We start from the raw sequence: 15,854 nt of genomic DNA, 5'->3' as shown, positions 1-15,854 counted from the left end.
TATATATATATATATATATATATATATCCACCTACTCGTATATCCATCTGTTTACCAGTTGATGAATGCGACGAGACCACCCCGCAGGAAATGTTTCCTCTCTCCATTGAAGTCATGATCCAAGAAATATGCTGAAATTCACAGACCTAACTGAGTAAACAGCACACATTTTGACCAGGCAAGTTGTGGTTGCTTGTGAAGCAGCTCTTTGTAATAATTCAAAGACGAAACGGTCAGCAATCTGTCCATTGATACATTTGTGTAACTATGACTGAGGGAGTTCTATAGCTCCCCTAGTCAACCAAACCACAATGGACCTTTCAAGTAACATACCCGACGACACCTTGCAGCCGATTAACATTTCTGTCACAAGCTTATGGTAAAATTTGCTCGCAAATGTGTGGAACAAAACGATGTTTCACGGCAACCAATGATTGGTCACCATCGTGGTGTCGAGGCTTTTAGCCTACGACTTATCATCACAAGTTTAAACGATCTTTTAGAGATATTTCCGGTCAACTAAGGTTCAGTAGTCACAAAATCTCTGCGGAGCTCGGCTGCATAGCTACATTTATTTCCTATGTGCTAATTGGTCAGGTTTCACTGCATTATTCGTAGTGCAACACGCTCTGCGCTAGACATTTCCAGGGTCCAAGGTGGGTTTTTTATGCGCACAAGATCTCATCCGTGATGGTGCAGAAAATTCAGACGGAGAACCTTGAAGTTTCAAATAAATAAGTATATCAATTTTGGATGTGTCTCCATTTAAACGCTGGTTTCGTCAAAAAGTGATAAATCGCTCTTTCTAGTTTGTTCTGGGATCACCAAAGCCGGCTTGATAGTCTTGGGCTAGGAATTTTCGTCCTGTCCCCCGGTTCAAATCGAAAAACTGACTGTCTTTGCTTCTAGCAGCTGGCATTTTCAGACCAGCATAAATATGATAGTTCTAAAAAAAGTGACATTCGAGACGCACCTGTCGTATCAGTCTATCGCGGTGTGCCGGATGGAATGCGTGTCTATCGATTTCTTGCAGATATTCTAACCTCTATCGATTTGACATAAATACACGATCCAAAGTAAATATGTCGCAACGATCACCAATTCGATTATTCCCAAAACCGCTTGCACCAGGCTGACAAATACTCACGAAGACGACGATTGTTTTCTTCAACACTTCCTCAAATCACTCTCAAAGCTATGAATATTGTGTAAAAGCCTAGAGTTATCGCACCAAATCATCCAAGTTTACCAAAAACTATTCTGTGCTGAGTGGTAAAACCATGCACGAAATTTTAAAACCATATTATTAGAGTAGAAATAATACAACTGGGAGACGCCAAATCAGTTGATTAGCTGCATTTTGGGATCATATCTTGACGTCACCGGGCAACCAAACTATTGTATTTCCCCTTTTCATCTTATCCCATCACTGATTATTGTTTACAACGTTTGAAGCTGATTGGTCCGGGGGCTGTGTGGGCCAGGCTTCCAAGTCTAACCATCCCTTCCCAGCTGACTTTCAAAAATTCCTTGAAGTTTGCATTTAGGTAAAATGCACTAGTCAAGGGGTTCTTATCTGAATGATTGGCGATTTCCTTCACATTACATTATCCTAGACCATAAAAGAAGATTTTTTATTTTGTTCTGCCTCAATTAAACCTTTACATTGGTTGTGCATCCCAGAACGGGTAGACGGAGGTTATTTCTCAATAAATATGCTTTATGTGCATGTTTATTGAATCCAAGTTGCATGAAGTTTCAACCAGGGGGGACAGCTGGAAGCTTTTCATGTGCTTCGTGGGCAGGCAAGCTCTACACGTTTGCTGTACAATTTGTAACAGATTACCCATACCACTGATAGCATGGACAATGTAAAATAAAAAGTGGTTCGGAATAGAAGACTTGGTTAAAAACCATCGTAAAAGCGTTAAACTCACTCAAAACCCGATCTATTTGACACCGCATCACACTTGCAGTCTCACTATAGGTTCGTTCCGGCATTCTAGGCCCAATTAGATAAAGCACTATCTCCTAGTTTGTTGCATAACTCTGATCTGAAGACTTTAGCTATACCGGTGCAATTGCGGGGAAAGTGGATGAACTGGACTAGGAGGTTCGGAACTTGCACCAGAAACGGCAGTTGGTGAAACAGAAACACAGGCCTAAACGGAAGTCTGTTATTTTTCTTAGCTTCTGGATTGAGGAAGCGGCATCTGTTCCCAGTATCTCAGAAGAGGATGAAAACTACTGCTACATGGGGTGCTGTCCGATAACTAACAATGAGGAAGTCTCCCCACAAAAGGATAACCATCGGTCAGTCTGCGGTTCTTGTGGGTGCACCCCACTAAATGCCTGTGAGCAGGCCGTTCCACCCATCATGGATACAGTATGCTATACCAAATCCGCGCATCCCTCAGTGGAAGGTATGCATATTTTGACTAGTATCTACAGAGTACCTTAGCTTTTTTAAGTTTCAATTGGTGTACCAATTGGTGTGCATACTGTACTTGGTTCGGACGGCCATCCAAGAAGTGCATCATACCAACTTTCAGTTTTGTGCACCAATACTCCTCTACAAGTCAGTATTTTCTCAGCGCACCTATTGGTGTTTCTCATGTGAGTATTTACACGGAACGTTGTGCCTTAACAGCCTTCTCTCATTCACTCAGTGTACTATTGATCATAGTTCCCCTTTGTCCTTCTCCTTTTACATGGAGGAATTCTAACGGGTAGTATTGAACCTAACTTGACATCCTGATGATTCCACCATTCATTTGCTTACATCACCCAGTTACTTTTGATCTACAGTTGTCCCCCCATTCACCATTCCGCAAAGGCCACCTCGTCCGACACTGGGACAGCAGCACGTGCGTATGTGAGTGAATGTGCCCCTGACCTATGTAGTTACTACTCATACATCACCCAGTTACTTTTGATCTACAGTTGTCCCCCCATTCACCATTCCGCAAAGGCCACCTCGTCCGACACTGGGACAGCAGCACGTGCGTATGTGAGTGAATGTGCCCCTGACCTATGTAGTGTACTACTCATAAGGTTGCTGAAAATTCATCGACAGCCCACGACCGGTTTCGCCCTTCATGGGGCTCATCAGGTAGGCGCAGTCCCCTGACCTACTTTACCGTGCGTGTTCTTTCCCCTTTTGTTGAGCCTGCCCTGATCTGATCTGTCATGAGTTCCATGCGATGGCACCGCTAGTCAGAATCACCAGACCGCCCTCGGATGGGACGACCGCAACTCACACTACAGAACCCACATTCCGCTCGCCGTTGTTTGGTGCACGGACCTTTGCACTTCACAGTGACGGTCTGTGGCAGACTGTGACAGAGTCCGACCGGTGTTTGAGGGCACTAGAACTTTTGCTGATTGAGCCTTGTCGGTATTTTCGATATCTCGATGGAATATCAAAGTGTACCTAACAATAATTTTGAAGCGCCCGAAGAAGCGCGTTCAAAGTGTAACGTAAACGCATCGGAATAATTGCGCCGAGACAGAAGAAGGATTGTTCAAACGAGTGTGATATGAATGTGAATACTGATCGTTCTTAGCAGTTATCGTCAGGGATGTTAAGATTGTTGGATCCCATATATACTAACTTGAATTTCGCAATGCATTATTACTAGTGGAAACACTGAGGTGGACTCTATAATTCCACTACTGTTAACGGAACGACGCAGTGCAACAAAAATGTGTCGCCTCATCGAAAAGTTAACTGAATTGTAAACAGGTTCGTTTGCGATGAAAAATAAATTTAATGAACATTTTTTACCATACGCAGTGATAAATGTGATGGTTCTGTCCAAGTACGCGTCGAGAAACTTCTGAGCAGCAAACACACTTGTTTCCGGACACCAGCTATGCAGCTACATCATCGGGTGTACAAGCATATTTCCGGAATGGTATTTAATCCAGAACCAATCGATAATAAAGTTCGGGTATAGCTGACTGTCTAGTTGTGAATCACCGACAGCAGTAACAAAGTGCAAATCGGTTGTTGATCGGGTGGCATTTGATCTGCTCGCTGGGCTTGGCGGCTAGCTTGCAAACGTTTCGCCACCATTCAAGGACACGGCGTCAGTGTGGAGTTGGGTGCGTGATGGCGGCGAAATGTTTTCAAGCCAATTGCCAATTCGGGTGAAAAGACCGAATGCCACCTGATCAACAACTGCGCTGTTTGTCGCTAGTAAGATTACCCTTCAGACAGGCGAGCCTAATCGTCTACTACTTACTCATAACACAGAAGTGCTGCACTTGAACAAAATAAGAAAAACTATTTTTGGGGTGACAGTAGTTTAGGGCATCACTTTTCCATCACTTGACCCTGCTCAAGGGTCAAGTGCATCTGTCCATAGAAGAAGCTAGTCACAAATATTCTGAAAAATTTAGATTCAGTCAGAACTTAGATTTGTTCATATGCCTAAAATATCAGTACAAAGAACCATTTTAGCACTTTTTTGAGGGCGGAGACTTTGACCGTAGGATCTAAAATACCTAAAATGATAGCCATCCGGTTTTCGCCTCTCTATCATGTTGGGCTGTCATTTTTATCTATATATACTGGCGGGTCTCCTGGTGAATCTCCGCCTAGTGGGCAAAGAAATGAGTCCTTCAAGAGGGTGATCCATATGAGGGAGAATCGATATTTCCACAATCCTGGATTTCATCTGTTTATCGGAGCTCCCACACTTCTAACACCATCGATCGGTGGCTTGCCATAATTATGCCATAAGTGACTTTTAGGCATTCAGATGAAGTCTTCCGGTTTGAGAAGGACAGCGAATCATACCGAATTCTGTGGTCACTTTTTGTAGCAATATACAAATCCGCCAGTTGCACCGATCCCCCAGCTCAGTCAACTGCACAACGACCTGAGCTCTCACATTCATCTACGACTGTCTGAGTACGTCGGTGTTTATTGAAGCACACCTTTGTTTTCGAACACTTAGTACGTACGTTACAATAGAGCTGCGATAAGTTGATCATATATCTTGCTGTTTTTTGTTCATTCCCACAACATCCGTTTTATTCTTCGATAGGCTCCGATAATTGGCCTGAAATAAAATGGCGGTAGATACTGGATCGCTTGCCAGCAAGCCAGGTGAAATTGACAGCTATTGTCAAACTGATCAATCTTGCTCACGTGGTCTTGCTACTACACAGCAGAAGGCCGACAGCAGAAGACTAGGGACACGCTGAGCTTTTGTGTGCCCGGGAAATAACTCGATGGAAGTTCGCTCTACGTATACAACCCCGCTTTGGAATTTATGCAGAATTGCCCCACACTCCGTGTGTTCACCGATAATCTCCAGCTACGCACAAGTGTCATTAAATTGGCCAGCACATTTACCAAGCTGAAAAGAAGAGCTGAAATTAAGTAAGCGCATGGGGCGTTGGGCCTCGTTAAACCGAGCTCTTTATCTCTTTCAATGAGTTCAAGTCTCCTTCTGGAGTTTCAGCGTTTTGCGGAAATCGCCGTTAGTAAAGAAATGCATATTCTACGGAGTGGAGCGTAACGACAGATTGATACGTAAAATGAGGATTGTAAGTGTGTTTCTTAGCCTGACTTGCGTCGAAAGCAGAGGGCTAGGTTCAGTGCTTTCATCGTTGAACATGCGCAGCCCCTGATCCGAGAAATCCACCTCGATTACTGTCCTGTTTTGGCGGTCAGTCAGTAACAAGGTTAAGCCTGAGTGTGTAGGTCACGTGTAGGTTGTATTCAACGTCCATAAATTGCTCATGATTATGTTACTTGTACAACGCACTATTTTCCAAACCAGCCACGGATATGAATTTCAGATTAGGCAAAGGGGAAAGCTGGTAGGTTGCCTGTATCAGAGGGTAATTTTGGCCCTCTCAGACTCCTCGCCATAGGGGTGTCGGAGTGGCCTTTCCGCACCGTGAATTTTATACAGTATATACAAATTTCCACGTCATTAGGGCAACATATCATTATTAGAACAGTGGTCACTATGAGGTGATACCACTTTAAGGGTAACAGCCCCGCTTAATTGAAAACGGTGCAATATGCAGCCCCGCTTTCGATGGCACCAGAGGGTGGATATCTTTTATTTTGATGGCCGTTACGTTTCATCTAATCCATGGATACCGCTCATGTTTTATATGCTTCAGCTATGGTGAACAACACTTGATCTGTGTTGTTCTTCCAAACACTTGCAATGCTCATCGGTGCACATTGAAAGCTCACAACATGGAGCTTATCCGGGAGAATTCGTGAGTATAAACAAAAGTGATATAAAAATTGAGTAATCAAGCAATTGATCAGTACGATCTTCGCTCATCTGATCACTACGAAACACCAGGTAAACCCAGAGGAAACAATCGGGTAGCCACCAGTGTATCCCAACGCTGTGTGCCAGCTGGCTTTGGAAACAACAGGAGGGTTACTATTCGACAACTTGACCCCGCCTTGTCACCGAAAATTGAGATCAAAGAATTTGAAACTGACTTGGCTGAAAAATATCAGTTCCCCTTTATTCTCTATGATTACGAGACGAGATTCTATCGAAGCAATCCGTTTAAAATGGAAATTCTTTACACAGCTCCTTAAAACTGGCTAAAATATATGGCCATATTGTAAAAATCTAAGGCAACCTGAGTGCCTCCCCTACAATATATCTAGCGGAAAATCTAAAGACAACCATTATCACACGAAATGTATGTTCCTGCTTGGAATTGGCTCAAGTCGTAACTTCCTACTTTTTGGATAAATATCTTTTTTCTGTTTTCATTTCATGAGCTAACCGATAGCTACAAGCGTCAAAGTGCCCACTTACTCTTCACTATTTGTCTTGCATCCTATCTACATTTAGCGTAAAGTAACCTTGAACTGATTGTACCTTTGTTTTATGTCACAGTTTGTGCACATGTGAGATATACGAAGGGCGTACGTAAAAAGAATGTCCTTGGTAACCCCAACTGTACCTTGGATATCACACGACATTCACGTGGGGTTCTTGTACTTGGTTGGAAATACTGAACAAAAACCGGTTAGTTAGGTTAAAATGGGAACGGCGTTCTCTTAACCATTTGGAATAAGCGTATGTCCCCTAAATACAAATAATCCTGGGGATTTGACCTAAAAATTGGCCAAACGCATAGCCCCGCCATACTGTGATGGTAGGCAGTGGCAATCATTTATATTACATCAGCTGATATTTGTGCCTGGACTAAAGAAAATAACGTGAGGTCGCTGGCTTGTTCGCTGGGTTGGGCAATTTGATTGCAGACGTTTCATCGCCAATCGAGGTGACATCATCAGTGAGTTACTGGGGAGCGTAGTTATGCGTAGTGGTGGGTTAGTGCGTTGAGTAGTGTTACGTGTGTGCTGATATACGTGCTGGTAGCCGGGGATGACTTTTGACCGCGATTAGTTATTCGCGTTGGACAACCTGGGAGAAAATTATGTACACTAATAAAAGAACACAACGTGGCTGTCAGGAGGCATGACCCCCTGTCTTTGATATCTATACACGAGGACCGGGAAGGCCACAAGTTCAATCTGGAAAACGCGAAAATTTTGGCATACGGAGACGGGCGACACGGAAGAGAATTTCTGGAAGAATGGTACTCCACGGCAGAATCGATCAGCCGGTGCGTCGAAATGGATCCAATTTACGCACCTCTAAGTGCAAAAGACCAACGTCGCAACCGGAACACTCAAAGAAGACCGAATATTCGATTCACAAACGAAGAAACAAGGAACTTCTCGGGGTCAACTCAATAAAGTTCACAAGCCAGAACTCGGAAGGACAAGATCACTCCCAACATCGACCAAACTACGACGGCAAGGGATGCCAAGCTCAAAGGCACATGGGCATCGGTGAACGAGGACACGGGATAAAAGAACAACCAATCGAACTGCCCGACCGAATAAGTAATCGCGGTCAAAAGTCATCCCCGGCTACCGGCATGTATATCAACACACACGTAACACTACTCAACGCAATAACCCACCGCTACGCATAACTACGCTCCCCAATAACTCAATGATGATGTCACCTCGATTGGCGATGAAACGTTTGCAATCAAATTTCCCAGCTCAGCGAACAAACCAACAACCATCTACGCTACCTGAGTTACCGATATTTTCCTCTATAGAAAAAATAACATGTGACGTTCAACCTGTATTTGCTTTACCTTACTTTACTTTACAAACATACATCTCTCCTTTTTCGCCTAGGGAACCTCTCAGGAGATGACCCACGCATCAGTACACCAGAAGTACTGTGTTCTATTTAAGCCTCATTCCAAAATTTTGATAATTTAGGACAAAGCAGTGCTTACGGTACAATCAACCACCACCGTTTTACACCGGACAATAGTGATGTGATCGCATCATTTTTGATGCGGAAAGCAGATTCATTTAAAGCGACGGTCAGTAATTCTTCCGGTAAGCAAAATTACAATCGACAGATTCTCTCCTACAAGTAAAGCTAAACCATGCCGAAAAGCCGTGAAGCATAGCAGAGCTGTTTCATCCTTATTGCGACTAATCAGTACTGAGCGTTTCTCGAAACTCTTTGGAGTTTTGATCCTACTTACAGCAGTTGCATACCAAATCGTTCGGTCGCGGGCAAAGCTGTTCTGAATGCTGTTTAAACAACGATAGATGTACTGTTAACCGTTGTATAGTATTTTCATTTTGGTTGTCCCGAATCCATTACGATTCGACACTAATCCAGACGCACACTTGGGTTGTGTTTACCTGACAACATAGTCGGATGTTTCTCAATAAAACTGTTCGAATAACTCCATAATCACCAACTCACTTCCTCTTTAGTTTGTGGATTTCCTCAAGCAATACTAAAATGTTTGAGTCTACAGTCAGTTTAAAAAAATCCCACACATCATTCGGCGAGTAGCGCGTCCATTCATGTATTTTTATTACTTGCGTAACAAGTTAGAACGGAACATCTTTTGCTTTATATTGAGTAACGATCTCTCACTAGCGACATTAGTTACATTGTTGTGGGAAACTGTCAGGCCTTATTTATTTGTCGATATGTATTGTGCATATCATCCAAACTGGCATATAGAGTGAATCGCTCAGAACTCGCTGCTTTGGGCAGTTGAGTCGATTAGGAGCACAAAACACCAATCAGATAGGACGTAAGACGCTCCAGCTAACTCCAGTCTAGTATGCAAAACATGCCTTACGATAATCATCCTACCCTACTGTAACACTGTCGAAAGTTAGCGTATCCAGCTGACCATTTTCCATTAGTTCCGATAGTCATCCATTCTTAAAACACCAAATACAAACAGCTAACGTTAGTTCTAGCAAGGTTTGCCATTCCGACCAGTCTTTAATACGACGCTTCATTCGTGCATATGCATCATCTTCCACAAAAATGTCAACTGCCCTCCGGAACAGTAAGTATTCAGGTTACCGTTTGCTGTTACTGATAGCTGGCAGTTGCAAACCAAGGCTTCTTTGGGTACTCTAGAAGTAACCTTCGCTAGAAATATCAGAAAGCAATGTACAGGAACCTCTATTACTCCCTCTCTATTACTATCATTAGAAGTCCGTTCGTCATACAGAGAAAAATCCATTTGTGTTGCCAATTTTTATTCATGACTATTAATGTTTCACGCTATACTTTTAAGAAAATGAAACCGAATCTCCTCGCACTTCCACCAGGCTGCAATTAACCCGGGAAAAGAGCAAATTCCATTGGGTGTGTGAGGCACCTTTCTGAGATATCGTCACTCGAGTGGTCAGTGAATACGTGGTCACGTAATGTGGTTTACACTACTGGAGTATGATTGTCCTTTCTGGGTGAGAGCTAAACACACCGGTGATCGACCGCCCTCGGTTAGGCTTCTGGATAGGCTCACTGATGACGAATCTCAGAAAGGATAAAACAGCTGTACATTTTTCTCGTCTTTTCAGCATAGACTGATTTCATTAGCAGGCTGAAATCTCGACTAAAAACCACCAAGCCTTCTCACACCACCATCGGTCTTAGAAACAACTAACCTGTTAAAATTTGAATTATCACCACCGTTGGCGAATGAATTTTCCCCTGTTATTGATGTAAGGTGGCCCATAACGACCCAGAGGAACGCTAAGCAAGACGGCTTTCACCTAGTTTCCCTAAATGGATTTAGCTCCTATGACCGGTTGAATCGAAGTACCTATTATAAATGCGCATTCTATGTTCAGCAATTTTCAGGAATGTATTGGTTTAGTCATCTCGCCCGAGTCCTCGCTTAGGTGAACATGCGCGGATAGTCAAGTAGTGTGAAACTGAGTCTAAAGCAAACGCATGAAGAGAAACATAAGTGTTTTTTTCCGAGTAGGTCCATGTAAAGACCTATTATTATAAGAATGTTGTATCTAGACCAGCGGTATTCCACTGTACGAGCATCTTGTTAGAAGGTTGTTTTTAAGGGTCTATGCAAACCGAGCCATTTATTTACCACACAGTCATCCGAAACTACATCTTGTGGTTTGAAAAACTGGGCAGGCTTTCCATTTCCTGAAACACAGAAAGATTACTGATAGTTTGGAGCAGGTCCACTAGTTCTCTGTTCTAATTCAAGGTTCATCAGGCAGTAGTGACCTTTCGTCTTAAAACGATTGCCAGTTCACTCTTAAGTATCCCTTAATCTTTTATTCCCCTACAGAAAACTGTCACCGAGCTGGGTTCAAATCGCACACATTCATGTCACTTGGTAGACAAAAGTTCAACCTTGTCAAATATACTTTGACCGTATTGGGTTTACTACATTTTGAAAAAAACTTGAGAAAGCTCACGGGGAACAATAAAGACGCACTGTGTGCAAGACCCACGTCTCATTTTTGAAGGTGCTGTTATGTGTAATTAATTGATTAGAAGTAATCTGCGCATGTGTTCACTGGCGTTTTTTTGTGCGGTAAACATTCCATTAAGAAAACACTGGACGACACCGATGCGAGGTTAGACAGCCAGATTGCCAGACTTCTTCACTAGTACGTGCACGTTCTACCGGCTGATAACTATTTGTGTCGCTCGTAAGTGCCACATTAAAATAAGTTTTGCTATCCTCATTTGGTCGGAGCGAATCCACAAGCATCTGGAAATCTCCAGGTAGTTCTCGATAACGCCCTCATACTGAGGAACTATTACTCGAACCAATGAATTTCACTTATGAGAGCAACATTCTTAGTTGAACTTTCCGAAAGGAGATCTGCTCCAAAAATCCTCGGTTTTTTTTGAGTTACCGATACAGGTATTATTTTGTACGGAAAATATTTTCACTTGAGAATGACAAACGAGAACGACCAGTATTTTAAGGGGTATCATAGGCATCCCACCAAATTGCCTGCCCATATTAGGCAAGCGACAGGCAGTGAACGATACAGCTAATGCACTCAGACAGCAAGTAGGTAGGAAATGTGTGGGCCGTCTATATTGATGATATGTTGTGACTGTGTGTGAAAATCAGGGAAATATCGGACATGCCGAGTTGGGCGTAAAGAGAAAACACAGGCTAATTGAAAGAGCAGGAAAAGTAGGAATTGGTGTACGGCAGAGGACAGTGGAAGATATTGTTTGCAGAAGCTCCATAGCATAGTTTATCGCGGATTCAGGCTTTCCGAGGTAAACTCGGTCCCAAAACCATCCCTGTCCGGGCCATGGTAGACACAAAAGTCATTCTGGATTTTAACAACCAATAGCTCAATATGGTACATACAAAGTGGGTCTTATTCGAGGATATGAGAAACTTTTTAGACTGAACCGAATGCTCTTTTATCCATTGTCATCTAACGCGAGTCGGTGGCTGCACCGCTTTCCTGCCTACGTGAGTTATTTCACGCCGAGATACCGTGGACAGTAAACAGACCAGGCAGGTTATCACTAACGGGTAGGGTTAAATCTCTGGGTGTTTTAGTAAAAGAACGTTTTAGGTCTTGTTGTGCTGTACTTCGCAATCTGTGGTCAAGATTGTAGTATCTATCATTTCTCCTGAATTACGTGCGAATATACTGGTTTACAATGTCCTGATGAAAGAGGGTCCAGCCGCAACAATAAGTTACTTTTCCGGATTATCTGTCGTTAAACCAAACAGACTGATCTTTATTTCCGGCATTCCCTATCCAGATACTTGGCGGCCTTCATGAAGCGATTTAGAGGGAGTTGGCATTTATCCGTAAGCGCCGGTCATTCTTGGGTTATTTTCAGTAAAGTGACCTAGGTGGAACCCCTCCTTTTACCTGAGGACATTAAACTGTCTCCGCGGATAGATCTTGAATGGTCCCATCTGCCTTCTAACCCTGCTGGTCCTGCTTCTTACCTGCAAACAGTTCAAACTATCTAACATGGCGGAAGATAAGTTAGGGTGTCTAATTTTCATATGCGGCCTTCAATCACTTTCAGAAAGTGATGAAAGAATAAAGCTACTGAACAAGATTGAACAGTATCCCAATATTAGCAGCGTCCTTTTAATCTGTTGGAGCACCCATCATAGAATTCTGCTTTCACTATTACGAAAGCCACTTTAAACAGCCTACCGTGGCAAAAAGTTCGGATAACATAAATCCCCCTTGGCATTTTGGCAGTATGGTGAATATGGTGAATGGTGTAGTTGTGGCCTTCGGCACAAGTGTTCAGTGTGTAACACAAAGAAAGCCAGTGTCCGACACGTAAACCCGGTGGAATGCTTAGTCAAAACCGGAGGCCACGAAACCGACGAAGGCAATCGGAACTCTGATCTAATGTGGTGCTTGCCACATATGTAAGGCTCTTCAAGATGTTTCTTCATTTTAGCCAACTGCAAATAAATAATCATATTGTTACAAATTATTCATATAGTGATTTCTCTAATTTAAAGCTGGACTGATTGTCAGGTTTTATTTTTGACTGTTTTTGCTGATATAAGCTTACAAATACCCTTACCGGAGACGAAATGTTTCGATTCCAATCAATTAACCCTGAATATATGTCGGTTAGGTCATGGAATCACCTGAGATGGTTAGAATTACTTAAAAAATGTTTGCATTGATCTATAAATTCACGATTTCTCGCTTGTTTTCGGACTAGTGCCGGCTGACTTCTTCACACTGGGATAACGTTTGACCTTTAATATCCCAAGTCTCAATAAATTTATCCGACAAAATCAACGAAGAAGCGGGAGGTTCTCTCTTGCTGATTCAAATCATAAAATTTGGTTTGTACTCACAAATGCTTCAGTAAGGATGAATGGACTACTTACCGTTTCATTGATTTGATGCTGAAGATCATGATGAACGACAGATTCAGCTGGGTTCCGGGTAAGCCTCCCGTCGTAACCAAATTTGCATTTAAATGAGTGTATTTTGCCTACTTATCATTTCGTTGAATATTGCTTGGAACTGACACCAATAACACATGAATTTCAAACCAGATCTACCTTCATGTTTGAATTGAAAATGTACTTAGAATCGTTCCTAAAATCATTGCTAAGAGAAGTTTTGAATTCCGACACATTTTAAGTTTTTAACTGCCCGTAACGGCAAAGACCTTGTGTAGCAAGACCTGAATGTATCCAAAGAAAGGTTAACATCATGATGCGTAAAGTATTCCCCGTGAATCACACGTGATGACCATGTGAAAGAATTTCTGGCATGAGGCGTTGCGCTTCAGCGGCATATTGAGGCTCTCCGGATGATTGACGGTTTAGCTGGTACATTGAGCATCAAACCGTGGATAGCACACAACCTTGTGATTTAATACCCAAATAAAAATCAACTGATAATGTCCAGCAGTGATTCTACGCAACAGTGTTCGTTAACGATAAACATGTGACCGAATCTTGTGCAGAGCAACCTCTCACATGAACATCTGTTGGCTTTCTAGTGTCACAACGTGTCTACGGACTTTGGTATGCGACAAGAAGAATATTCGGAGACTGCAAGCGCTACCCCTCCTTGTTCTCTCAACTGTAAATTGAAGTGAGTTTCGCCTTTATACTGACCTGAGGGCATGTATATTACGGTCTAAAACAGACGAGGGCAGGATGAATGTGCATTTAAAACCAAACGTTGAATCAGAAATCTGCCAGAATCGTCAGAGAGGTCCAGGTAGCTTCGAGCAAAATTTATGGAACTCTGTTTGACTCACACCTATTCGAATACGAAGGTGCACCAAGCTGAATGCTGAGAAACATCAGGTTAATAGAGATATCTCCTCAGCCAGACTGAAAAGAGCTTCGGAGTTGTAATCATGAGACAGGGGTGCCAAACAGAAATGAACTCGATATTGGTGGGCGCGAAGTGTAAGTGGATTTTGCATCAGGAATCATTAGCGTGATGGAGAAGGAGGCATCAGTAAACCTGTGAATGGCGCCTCTACATAGCCCAATATCTTAAGCTCAGTGCAGCGATGACAAACCAGAGGAGCGAAGCATCTTGGGACAGAGACCAGTCAAGAAACACAAGCTCATTACGCCGTTAGAATCAAACATGTTCGTTCAGGACCTACCACAGCAAATCTTATCCAGTGGTTAATCACAATGACGATCATCCGCCCGTCGCCGAACAGCAAAGTATTGAGACTATAAGCCATGAGTTAGCGGGTTCAAAACCCACGGGTGTTTCATGAGTTGCGCATTGCTGATGGTTTCCAATAAGGGTGAAGCAGTTTTACAGTGCTTCCCAGCTTTTCAGTGTAGAATAGTTTCACTTACTGGAAGGTATTCCTACTAAGCTTTGGTCCCTAAATCATATCAACAATGGCCTGGTCGTCTTGTAGGATAAATGAATACCTGGCTGAGTATGGTCAACAGCGACCTAAAACTGGCCGATTTCCATGTTGCCTGAGGAGCCCCTAACTGTAGACTAATCGCAATTTGTGGAGATTTGATAGCCGATCGACGTGCCTGGAGCCGGCTCAACTCTCAGGAGATAATCTCCCGAAAGTAAAAGTGCAGTGAGTTTTGCTTATCGCTGAATTAGAGCATTTCAAAGCTATTGTCAGGCCTTCTGCTTCCCGCGAGGAGGGACAGTATCATTTTTCTATTCCCGGACGTTGTGACTGCTGGACGGCTGACTGTCATGAATTGCATTGGAACCTAACGTGGACCGCGCGGTATCTGAAAATCGAGCACAGTTTTGCTAGGTTCGGCTTAGTTTGGCTATCTCGTAAAGTGTGTTGTATTTGTTCATGAATTATGTGGTTTCTTTACAAGCCAGATGTGAACTGACTTAGTCTACCGAAAGTGAACAATGCTCAGTGTTTTTCACCTTTAGCTTAGGACTGTTTTCTTCCCAGTTAACCTGAGATGTAGATTTGATGGCATTGCATAACTGTGTGCAGAAAAGAACGGGGATGTCACATCGAGAGAAAAATGTTAATTCAGCCAATTCTCAGTATTTGGTAGTCGATCTTACTTCTTTGGCTCTCCACCACAAAAGGCAGCTCGCATCACCTTGATTCCAACTATCTTTTTTACTCAAGTTCGCGGTGAGCTGGAAGCCATCATCTATTAAATCCAGTGCTGATATGACCGAGGTAAAACCTGTGTAAAGTGGTAAACTAACCATATGATGGTTGGTGACTTTAGTTTATGCTGTGACAAAAAATTTAATTTGCCACAAGCACAAGCGGATCACTGTAAGATCCTCAAATGAGTTTTTGGCATGGTGGACTAGTGTGTACGACACATCACTTGTTCACTTATCTGTCGCCACCATATCTGCATCCACTAATGATCTGTAGCACTACTGAGGAAAACCAATATATATATATATATATATATATATATATATATAATCACTCAGATCATTTTGTGACGTGGATTTCCAGTTTTTGGTGTCACTTCACTTTAGAGAATGCGCAGAATACTGCTACTAC

At 42.8% G+C, this 15,854-nt stretch overlaps 1 protein-coding gene across 1 annotated transcript in view; it reads left to right on the top strand.

Moving 5' to 3' along the window:
- The window catches only part of T265_01013 (hypothetical protein), a gene marked incomplete at both ends in the record, with an annotated part of 25,533 nt that extends 18,518 nt beyond the window's left edge, over positions 1-7,015 (top strand). The window contains 2 exons of the mRNA XM_009164928.1: positions 2,191-2,423; positions 6,894-7,015. Coding sequence (XP_009163192.1) covers positions 2,191-2,423; positions 6,894-7,015 — 355 coding nt within the window. The remainder of the gene's footprint in view (positions 1-2,190; positions 2,424-6,893) is intronic.
- Positions 7,016-15,854: the final 8,839 nt, after the last annotated feature.

Source organism: Opisthorchis viverrini, assembly GCF_000715545.1.
Source record: "Opisthorchis viverrini unplaced genomic scaffold opera_v5_10, whole genome shotgun sequence".
Taxonomy (NCBI): Eukaryota; Metazoa; Platyhelminthes; class Trematoda; order Opisthorchiida; family Opisthorchiidae; genus Opisthorchis; species Opisthorchis viverrini.
The sequence above is the reverse complement of the archived record's forward strand: the minus strand, read 5'-3'. Positions and strand labels throughout refer to the sequence as shown.